We start from the raw sequence: 10932 nt of genomic DNA on the forward strand, positions 1-10932 counted from the left end.
ACGTAAATAAACCTGTGTAGTCAGTCACTCGCCACCTATACAAATATAACATTTGCAGCACATCAGCAAGCTCCCTCATGCTCTTCATTATTATTTTTATCCCTGATATTGACCTATGGAAACCCTTTCAATCTGGTTCCTGTGTCCTTGTGATAAGCCCCGCTCATTAGTAATTTCTGGCACAAATCACTCCAGACTCACCTTGTACTTTCCCTGCTGAAGCCTAGAAATTGGCCATTTCTCTTGAACAGACTTGGTTCCTTTTATTGGGGACTGTTAATGAGAAATCAGCATCTAGACACTAGGCGTTCTACTGGGAAGTTACTGCTTAGGGCATTCTGAAAGCAGAGGTAAGAGCCAGTAAATAGTTAATGTTATCTATTTTAAATCTTTTAAAAATCTTCTAAAAAATTCCAGTCAATCATAGGGTTCTTTCTCCACTTTCCCCATTCCAGATTCCAGATTCCCACAGTTAAGAACCTTGGTTTCCAGTCACATCAATATGTTGATTACTCAGCTTCAGAATAATTATCCCGTTATATTACCAAACAACAAATCTAAGTAAAGTTCAAGATTTCTTTGCAATTTTGCCTTTAGATTGATGGTATAGAGTCAAAGTACTCTATAAAAAGTTACCTGAATTCATTTTTCTTTCTTCATAATTGTAATCCCAAAGTGTCATTTCTAAGATAGCTGTTGGAAGATAAGTTAATTTTTTTCCTCTTTGGCTGGAACATAACCTCCACAGGGTAGGGGTGTGTGTTTCATTGCTCTCAGTCTAGTCCCTAGGTCTTAAGACGGTTATAAAAATTAGTTAGTGAATGCAAGGTCTGAGCTGTGCACTGAGTCGCTCCTGGCAGAATCTAACAACCTGGTGGGTTTAGAACAGAGTGTGATACAAGGCTTTTGGGAGAGGGTGGAAGATTGAGAAAGTGTCTAAATCCCAGATAGTAAACGCTAGGGCTTTGGATGTATTCAGGAGGAGTTGAAGCGGACACAGAAAGAGACGGCTTCTTCTGGCCTTCTAAGTCCGAACTAAGAGGCCAAGCTGGGGTCCAAGCTGCGTGTGTCCAAATGTTTTAAGGGCTGGAGTGTACTCAGGACAGGTGCTTTGGGCCAGGCTGCTAATATTGAAAAGAGCTTGCTGGGCGTTGTGGCAGCATTTTGGGAGGCCGAGGCGGGAGGATCGCTTGAGCCCGTAAGTTCAAGTCTGCAGTGAGCTATGATCGCGCCACTACACTGCAGCCTCAGCGTGGGCTACAGAGCGAGACCCTGATTGAAAAAAAGAGAAAATGCTGAATTCAGTTAGGGATGCTTGGAGGAAACCGAGGGAACCCTGCTCAAGTCTGGGAACTAGAGGCGCGGGAAGGTCCTGCTTCCCCGCGCCCCAGAGATCGCGTTTCCCAGTAAACCCAACTTCCGGGTCCCATTCCAGGCCTCCAAGCCCACGTGACAACAAGCTCCGCCCTCTGCTGGCCCGCAGATGCCACTCGGTGATTGGCCATATCTGAAGCCGCGCCCCGGCGTCGCGTCGCAGGCTTAGGTCACGCCCAGCTCCGACTCACGCCCCAGCCCCAATTGGGCGGCCGGTTTCCAATCGGAAGGGCTTCTGAGCCTCAGTCTTCGGGCGGCGCTGACCATTGGCGGGCAGGATGGAGGCGGAGCCTTGGGTCGTCGCCCGCCGCCGGGGGTTAAGGTGAGCGACTGCAGGCGAACCCGGCGACAGCGCAGCTCGCGTCGACCCTGGCTCATCCACCTGCCCCCGCGGGTGAGCCTGCGCTAGACCCCCGTCCCCTTACTGCGCCCGCCCGAATGCGCCTGCGCGGCAACAGCCGCCTGCTCTGGCGCCCCTTCCCCCTGCTTCCTGGGCACATCTCCCCACTCCCCTCCCTGCCCTGCCATCCTCCCGCCCCCAGGCTCTTCTGCGGGGTCTCCCCAGTCCGGGTCCTTCCCCCACCCTCCCCCCACCCCCCAGGACCCTGGCGCCCCAGCCGCAAGGGCTGCGCCCCCGGGAGCCGCGATGCGGGTCGTCTCAGAGCCTGTGGGCCTCCCTGCCCTCACTGCCCTCCTCCTCCGCGCAGGCCCCCGCCTCCTTCAGGATGACGCTGGACGTGGGGCCGGAGGATGAGCTGCCCGACTGGGCTGCCGCCAAGGAGTTTTACCAGAAGTACGATCCTAAGGACGTCATCGGCAGGTGAGGCCGCGGCCAGGGAAACGGAGGTCCAAAGAGGTCGAGCCCCAGCATTCCCGCTTCCGTTTGAGGGCGGGGTGGGGTGGGGTGGTGGTAATGGTGGTGGTGGTGGTGGTGGTGGTGGTGGTGGTGGTGGTGGTGGTGGTGGTGGTTGTGTGTGTGTGTGTGGTGGTGGTGGGTGGGTGGGTGGGTGTGTGTGTGTGTGTGTGTGTGTGTTTCTTTCAGGGTTTTCTCAGGAGAGGACTGGTTTTTTTTTTTTTGAGACGGAGTCTCGCTCTGTCGCCCGCCCAGGCCGGAATGCAGTGGCGCGATCTTGGCTCACTACAACCTCTGCCTCCCGGGTTCAAGTGATTCTCCTGCCTCAGCCTCCCGAGTAGCTGGGATTACAGGCGCGCGCCACCACGCCGGCTAATTTATATTTTTAGTAGAGGGGGTTTCACCATATTGGCCACGCTGGTCTTGAACTCCTGATCTCGTGATCTGCCTGCCTCACCCTCCCAAAGTGCTGGGATTACAGGCGTGAGCCACCGCGTCTGGATGACTGAATAGTTCTAAATGGGAAGAATCAGTGGTCAGTGGAGAACACCTGGTGACTAGACTCTTACCTTGGGTCAACCCCATTTTTTCACGGATTCATTCATTTATGCCTTCAACACAAAGCTCAACACGGGGAGGGCAGAAAAGATGCGTATGCCCTGGAGGTACTCCACCCGAAGTGACTGAAATTGGCACGTGAACGTTAAAACGGCATCAGGCTAGATAGGTAGAGGTCTGTATCAAGTGCTATGGGATTCCAGAAAAGCACACCTTCTCAGGAGGAGTCACCTTTGGGTTGGGTTTTGAGGTATGAGTAGGAGTACGGGGGGGGGTCTTTAAAATCGCAAAAATGTATGCATGTGGTGGATGTCTCCAGCTTTCATCAGATTCTCAAAGAGGCTCATTAAAGCTGGGTTATAATTAAAACATGGCCTCAAACTCAGATGCCTTTAGTGGTTGTGCAGGAAATTGAAACCGTGAAGTGGCCAAGAGTAAGAGAGTAGGAAGTGTTGTGGAAGGTGGAGGGTTCTTGCCTCACCTATGATGTGTGAATTCAGATTTGTGTTAAAAAAAAAAAAAAAAATTGCACTGGTCAAAACGTAACACATCTGAGGCTGTGTTTGGCCTGTGGATCAATAGTTTACATCCCTTAATTTAACTAGATGTGGGTGGCCGAATCCCCGAGTGAGTTATGTGAAGCCAAGGAGGCCCCAGAGAGCATAACAGTAAGGCTCTGTGAAGGGCAGCCAGGGAACCAGCATAAGAAATGGGATTTGAGGCTGGATCCTGGAGGGATTTGCTCCTTACTCTGAGGAATGTGTAGGGTCATATGGAGTTGGTGATAGCCTGAGCAAGGAAATCCTTGTCTAGGACTTTGTGTGTGCCTCATGAATGCCCTTTAACATCCTTCCAGGATGCTTTTGGCTGCATTTCACAGCTGCAGGAGCTGAAGTCCAAGAACCTTATGTCAGGGGACCACTTAGGTTAATTGGTAGCAAATCTGGGGTCTGCACTAAGGTCTAATTTTCAGCTTTGGTCTTCTAGTTAATGGCTTCATATTTATTTGGAGCTTCCTACATTTGAGGGAACTTTGGGATTTGGATGGGGTAATCAGGCAAGTGCGAGTGGAATATAGAGGGAGACTTAGATCTTTCTTCCCCCTTCCTGCAAGGAACAGGTGCTGAGGCTCAGTGTGGGAAGGACTTGCCTAGACTTTCCCATGGAGGAAGTGGCAGAGCCTGGATTTGAACCCAGGCCCTACCTGCCTTCCCTGTGAGCTTTTGTGTTGTGCCTTGCTGGGTACTCAGGTTTCTGAGGCTGCTGTGAAGCCAGGGTGAGCTCCTAAGCTTGTTGCCCTGTGATCCAGATGGGTCTTCAGAGTCTGGCACAGCGGGCATGAGGATGCTGAGGCCCTAGCCTGTGCGGAAATGTGAGCACAGAGGCCCTGACTTGTGCTATTTTCCGGCTCTTACAGAGGAGTGAGCTCTGTGGTCCGCCGTTGTGTTCATCGAGCTACTGGCCATGAGTTTGCGGTGAAGATTATGGAAGTGACAGCTGAGCGGCTGAGTCCTGAGCAGCTGGAGGAGGTGCGGGAAGCCACACGGCGAGAGACACACATCCTTCGCCAGGTCGCCGGCCACCCCCACATCAGTGAGGCTGTCTTCCTTGCTCCTGTTAGCAGATGACCCCCCACCTCCTGCTGGCCCTGCCCATAGCCCACTTCCGCCAACATTGCCTCCACACCTCTCCTCCCTTCATTCCACTAAAGAGTGGCCATCCTTTGGGCCCCCACTGCCTCCTCTGGTTCTCCTTTCTTCCCAGTAACAGCCCGCTGCTGTCCCAGGGTGGCCAAGCCCTGTTAATGTGCATCCACTCCTTTCCATCTCTGTCTCTCTGCCTCTCTTCCTCTCTCCCTAGTCACCCTCATCGATTCCTACGAGTCTTCTAGCTTCATGTTCCTGGTGTTTGACCTGTGAGTATCTCCCTGCCACCATCTGAGAAGCCTCCTACCCACCTCCATGTATGGCCGAGCATTTGCGGCACATTGGGCTGGACCCACCCTGCTCACACCTTCCTGTTCCAGCTGGGGCTCTCTATTACCTGGGCCTGCCTGCTAGCCCATGGCTCTGGCCTTCTCCCTTGGTGCCATGATTGAGGCAAATTCTTTAATAGTGACTAGCGGCGGGGCACAGTGGCTCACGCCTGTAATCCCAGCACTTTGGGAGGCTGAGGCGGGCGGATCATGAGGTCAGGAGATGGAGATCATCCTGGCTAACACGGTGAAACCCCATCTCTAGTAAAAATACAAAAAATCAGCCGGGCGTGGTGGCGGGCGCCTTGTAGTCCCAGCTACTCGGGAGGCTGAGGCAGGAGAATGGTGTGAACCTGGGAGGCGGAGCTTGCAGTGAGCCGAGATTGCGCCACTGCACTCCAGCGTGGGCGACAGAGTGAGACTCCATCTCAAAAAAAAAAAAGTAATAGTGACCAGCCAGGCGTGGTGGCTCATGCCTGTAACCCAGCATATTGGGAGGCTGAGGCGGGTGGATCACCTGAGGTTAGGAGTTCAAGACCAGCCTGGACAACATGGCCAAACCCCGTCTCTACTAAAAATACAAAAATTAGCTGGGTGTGGTGGTGCATGCCTGTAAGCCCATCTACTCGGGAGGCTGAGGCAGGAGAATCGCTTGAACCCGAGAAGTGGAGGCTGCAGTGAGCCGAGATCATGCCATTGCAATTCTCCTGCCTCAGCCTCGTGAGTAGCTGGGACTACAGGTGCCTGCCACCACACCCGGTTAATTTTTGTATTTTTTTTAGTAGAGACGGGGTTTCACCATGTTAGCCAGGATGGTCTCGATCTCCTGACCTTGTGATCCACCTGTCTTGGCCTCCCAAAGTGCTGGGATTACAGGCGTGAGCCACCGCGCCCAGCCTGAACAGATTGCGGCCAGGTGCAGTGGCTCACGCCTGTAATCCCAGCACTTTGGGAGGCCGAGACACGCGGATCACGAAGTCAAGAGATCGAGACCATCCTGGCCAACATGATGAAACCCCGTCTCTACTAAAATACAAAAAATTGGCCAGGCATGGTGGTGGGTGCCTGTAATCCCAGCTAATCGGGAGGCTGAGGCAGGAGAATCGCTTGAACCTGGGAGGCGGAGGTTGCAGTGAGCTGAGATCGTGCCATTGCACTCCAGCCTGGTGACAGAGCGAGACTCTATCTCCAAAAAAAAAGAGAGTGCTCAGCAGTGGACTGACCACTTAGAAAATAGATCCTCGCTCACCAGCCTCTCACGCTGCTTAACACACTAACTACTCTGGTATCTGTCTCTGCCCATCAGTTCTTTTTCTGGTCAGAATCTGAATGTCAGATGCAATTGGTATAATGCAAACCAGTTGCAAAGGTATTTCGAAAGAGAATGATTTGAATTCCAAAGATTTAAAAGAGGCCCTTGGAAAAAATTCATGAAGGCTTCAATATAGTTACAGAAATGTCCCTCTGCAAAAGTCAGAGGGGACGTAAGAATGTCTATTATGCCATCCTGCAGCCGTGCAGAGTGACTACACTCCCCAAAACAGCACCTGATAATGTTACTTTGAGGACTGATGCAGAGTGCAAGTATAACCTCAATTTTGAAAGTATTATTTTTAATTGACACATAATTATAACCTCAGCTTTTAAAGACAAAATTTCAACATGAGGTCCTATTCAACCTTTGTGCCACAAAAAACTGAAATTTTGGTTCATGTTCTTTATAGATTCACTTTGAGAGGCCTTTTTCAGGCATAGTTACTCTCAACAAGAACCTCCTATAAATTATATTGTCGCAAGAAGTCTCTTATTTTTGCCATAATTGCCCCATCATGGCATAATGCAGGTATTTCAGCTGCCAACACACCAGGCCAAACTGCCTTGTTGGAGTGCTGTGTCTCTAGACCCTTTGGTTTGTCCGCAGAGGAATCTATCTTTAGTGGCCTCTTCCACGATATTTTGTATCAGCACTGGTCTGTTTTCTCAGCCCCCACTGTGGGATGCAGCTGCCTCCTATGCCCCTCCTTCCCTTAGGATGCGGAAGGGAGAGCTGTTTGACTACCTCACAGAGAAGGTGGCCCTCTCTGAAAAGGAAACCAGGTAAGGGTTGAGCCTGCAGCCCCAAGGGTGAGCAGGGGGTGGGACAGGGCAGGGAGGAGCTGAGGAGGAGACTGCACCCGCCTCCCCTTCCCCCAGGTCCATCATGCGGTCTCTGCTGGAAGCAGTGAGCTTTCTCCATGCCAACAACATTGTGCATCGAGATCTGAAGCCCGAGAATATTCTCCTAGATGACAATATGCAGATCCGACTTTCAGATTTCGGGTTCTCCTGCCACTTGGAACCTAGCGAGAAGCTTCGAGGTGAGGGGATCTAGTGCCCTAATAGGCTTGGGAGGGTAGACCCAGGTCTGATGAGATTGGTTGGCTGGGTCTGAGTACCAAGTTCCTGGTGCCAAGAAAAAGGGAGAAGTCATTGGGCACTTGCCAAGTACCCTGTGGGCACAAAGCCTGTGTTTACCTCAGAGTGGGCATCCTGACCTGGGAGGATGGAGACAGACAAGCAGGCAGGCAGACAGTGGTGCACAGTGGGCAGAGGGCCAGGCCAGGGGAGCCCGGAGGAAGGAATGCCAATTCAGCCTGAGCCCCATAGAGGAGGTAAGAAAGGGAGCAGAGCAGAGTCATGCTCAGCCACATGTTCAGCCACGTTTGGGGTCTGGAGTGCAGGACCACAAGAGCCTGATGTGATGTGTCCAGACTGCACTTCCCACCTGGGCCCTGGGCCTCAGGTTCACCTGATGTGAATACAGTTGTGACAGAAATGTTTCTACTGCAAATGGGAAACTTCAAATAAAATTCACCTGTGGGATTCTTCAGACCCTTTAGTCTGCCACTGACTCTCTCCCTCAATGGGTTTGTACTAGACTTATGAAAAGCTACCGTTTACTGGGCATTCACCTGTGAGGCAAGCACCAGTCTTTTTTTTTTTTTTTATTTTTTGAGACAGTCTCACTCTGTCACCCAGGTTGGGGTGCAGTGGCATGATCTTCACTCACCGCAATCTCCACCTCCTGGATTCAAGCTATTCTTCTGCCTCAGCCTCCTGAGTAGTTGGGATTACAGGTGCCCACCACCACGCCTGGCTCATTTTTGTATTTTTAGTAGAGATGGAATTTCACAATGTTGGCCAGGCTGGTCTTAAACTCCTGACCTCAAGTGATCCTCCTGTCCCAGCCTCCAAAAGTGCTGGGATTACAGGCGTGAGCACTGTGCCTGGTCAGCACCAGTCTTTATATGGCTTATTCCCCTAAATCCTCTCCACAGCCCTGTGTGACAGATAGTATTTGTGTCTCTTTTTTTATAGATAGGCTTAAAGAGGTGAGATGACTGCTCTAGGGTCCTAATGCTAGGATTTGAACTTGGACAGTCTGACTCCAGAGTTCATACTCTTAATGGGTGGACCTACATGTCTGGTGGATGTTGTACGTTAAAACCCTTTGGCTTCCACATGTACTTTTCCCCTTTCTGGAATCATCTTTGCCTCTGCCCACTGCATCCTCTCCTTGGCTTGGGTAATTCAGGCTTCACTTTAAACCTCCAAGGCAGCTTAGGTCCCCTTGCTTTCTGTTCTCCCATCTTTATTCACAACACGTCTTACTCTATTGTTATTTCTCGCTTGCCTTCAGGTAGACAGTGAGCTCAGTAAGGGCTCATCTCATTTGCCACTTGGCGAATCAATGCAACTTGGCATTCAATAAATACTTGGTATAGAAATGAATTTCCCAAGAAAGTCAGTTTCAATTCGGGGCTGTTCAAATCTCCTGGAAGTGTGCCATGGAACACGGTTCAGAAAGTACTGGAAGAATTGGTGCCCGAGTGGTAGAACAAACTAAAAATACAGACATGAGCCAAGCGTGGTGGCACGCATCTGTCACCCCAGCTACTCGGGAGGCTGAAGGAGGAGGATCACTTGAGCCTAGGAGCCCAAGGCTACAATGAGCTGTGATAGTGCCACCACACTCCAGCCTGTGTGACATAGTGACCCTGTCTCTAAAAATAAATAAATATAAAAATACAGAGTTGGATAAAGTTTTGGAGGGCTCTGGACTTTAGAACTGTAGATTTGATCATGTGTCATGATGTGGAATCAGGGAAGGGTTTTAAACAAGGGACTTACCCATTATGTGCTTTAAGAAATCCCATAGCTCACCGAGCGTGGTAGCTCACGCCTGTAATCCCAGCTCTTTGGGAGCCCGAGGCGGGCAGATCACGAGTCAGGAGTTCAAGACCAGCCTGGCCAACATGGTGAAAGCCCATCTCTACTAAAGATACAAAAATTTAGTCAGGCGTGGTGGTACGTGCCTGTAATCTCAGCTACTTGGGAGACTGAGGCAAGAGAATCACTTGAACCCAGGAGGCGGAGGTTACATTGAGCCGAGATCATGCCATTGTACACCAGACTAGGCGACAGGGCAAGACTCCATCTCCAAAAAAGAAAAGAAATTCCTTATCTCCGCTTCTTCCCCTTGGGTTGAGTGATGGTTGGAGATTATAGGAGGAGGAAGAGGTTTGGGCAGATAGGAATGCAGAAAATTTTTTTTGCATATGTATTGTGATGTATGTAAAAATACATAATCTTTCCATATGCATTATGATATATATAAAACTAAGGTAACAAGTTGTGAGGAGTGGATAGGTTGGCTTGGATAGTGGGTAGGTAGGGTTGGAGGAGGCAAATGATATGGTGGAACAAAGACCTTGAAATCAATCCAAAACCCAGGTTTTCCTAGGAAGGCCACCAGGAGCCATGGTGAGCCAACTGTTGAGCAGGGATAGTGCCTCGGCAGGAGACTTGGTAGAAGGCAGACAGGAGGGAGATGGGAACACTGGTAGTCCTGGCAGCGTTGAGGAGGCTCCAGCAGAGATCTAGTGCTAAGGGCCCTGGAGGGGCTGGTGGCATCCCCTCAATCTTGGTCCTCTCTCCCCAGAGTTGTGTGGGACCCCAGGGTATCTAGCGCCAGAGATCCTTAAATGCTCCATGGATGAAACACACCCAGGCTATGGCAAGGAGGTCGACCTGTGAGTTCCTGGTCTCCCCCTCCCTCCCGTGCTTGCTGTCCTTTGCTGGGTCTGCCCATCACCCAGTCCCGCCTGACTCCAGTCTCTTTCCCAGCTGGGCCTGTGGGGTGATCTTGTTCACACTCCTGGCTGGCTCGCCACCCTTCTGGCACCGGCGGCAGATCCTGATGTTACGCATGATCATGGAGGGCCAGTACCAGTTCAGTTCCCCTGAGTGGGACGACCGTTCCAGCACTGTCAAAGACCTGGTGAGCTGGGGCTGAGAGGACAGTAGGGGAGGCCCAAGAGCTGTCCCTCATGCTCTGGGTCTCTCCTAGATCTCCAGGCTGCTGCAGGTGGATCCTGAGGCACGCCTGACAGCTGAGCAGGCCCTACAGCACCCTTTCTTTGAGCGTTGTGAAGGCAGCCAACCCTGGAACCTCACCCCCCGCCAGCGGTTCCGGGTAAGCCTGAGTGTGTCAGGGTCTGGGCCCGTTCCTCTGTCCCATGATCTTTCCCCTGCACTAGAGCTCACCCTGCCCCCCTTCCCAGGTGGCAGTGTGGACAGTGCTGGCTGCTGGACGAGTGGCCCTAAGCACCCATCGTGTACGGCCACTGACCAAGAATGCACTGTTGAGGGACCCTTATGCGCTGCGGTCAGTGCGGCGCCTCATCGACAACTGTGCCTTCCGGCTCTACGGGCACTGGGTAAAGAAAGGGGAGCAGCAGAACCGGGCGGCTCTCTTTCAGCACCGGCCCCCTGGGCCTTTTCCCATCATGGGCCCTGAAGAGGAGGGAGACTCCGCTGCTATAACTGAGGATGAGGCCGTGCTTGTACTGGGCTAGGACCTCAACCCCAGGGATTCCCAGGAAGCAGAACTCTCCAGAAGAAGGGTTTTGATCATTCCAGCTCCTCTGGGCTGTGGCCTCAGGCCCACCACTGATCCTGCTACCCTCTTGAAGACCAGCCCGGTACCTCTCTCCTCACTGGCCAGGGCTCTGAGATCAGAGCTGGGGTGGAAGGGAGCCACTCTGAACGCCACGCCTGGCCCGGTCAGTGCTGCCTGCGCTGCATATGAAATAAAATCTGCTACACGCCAGGGAGAGCAGGTGTCCTGTGT

The 10932-nt window shown here is 51.9% G+C and overlaps 1 protein-coding gene across 6 annotated transcripts; it reads left to right on the forward strand.

Moving 5' to 3' along the window:
- Positions 1 to 1515: 1515 nt before the first annotated feature.
- PHKG2 (phosphorylase kinase catalytic subunit gamma 2) lies at positions 1516 to 10915 on the forward strand. Of its 6 annotated transcripts, none has more exons than XM_054453469.2 (10): positions 1526 to 1696; positions 2082 to 2194; positions 4203 to 4378; positions 4646 to 4700; positions 6792 to 6857; positions 6954 to 7117; positions 9742 to 9832; positions 9927 to 10080; positions 10150 to 10275; positions 10364 to 10915. In XM_054453469.2, the coding sequence occupies exons 2-10, from the start codon at positions 2100 to 2102 to the stop codon at positions 10655 to 10657; spliced, it is 1221 nt and encodes a 406-aa protein (XP_054309444.1). In that variant the 5' UTR covers positions 1526 to 1696; positions 2082 to 2099; the 3' UTR covers positions 10658 to 10915. The 6 variants fall into 6 exon arrangements, with proteins under 6 accessions (XP_063511033.1, XP_063511032.1, XP_054309445.1 ...); XM_054453468.2 differs by having other exon boundaries at positions 1531 to 1768; XM_063654963.1 differs by lacking the exon at positions 4646 to 4700 and having other exon boundaries at positions 1516 to 1696; positions 4203 to 4314; positions 6745 to 6857.
- Positions 10916 to 10932: the final 17 nt, after the last annotated feature.

Source organism: Pongo pygmaeus, chromosome 18 (genome assembly GCF_028885625.2).
Source record: "Pongo pygmaeus isolate AG05252 chromosome 18, NHGRI_mPonPyg2-v2.0_pri, whole genome shotgun sequence".
In the NCBI taxonomy this organism is placed as follows: Eukaryota; Metazoa; Chordata; class Mammalia; order Primates; family Hominidae; genus Pongo; species Pongo pygmaeus.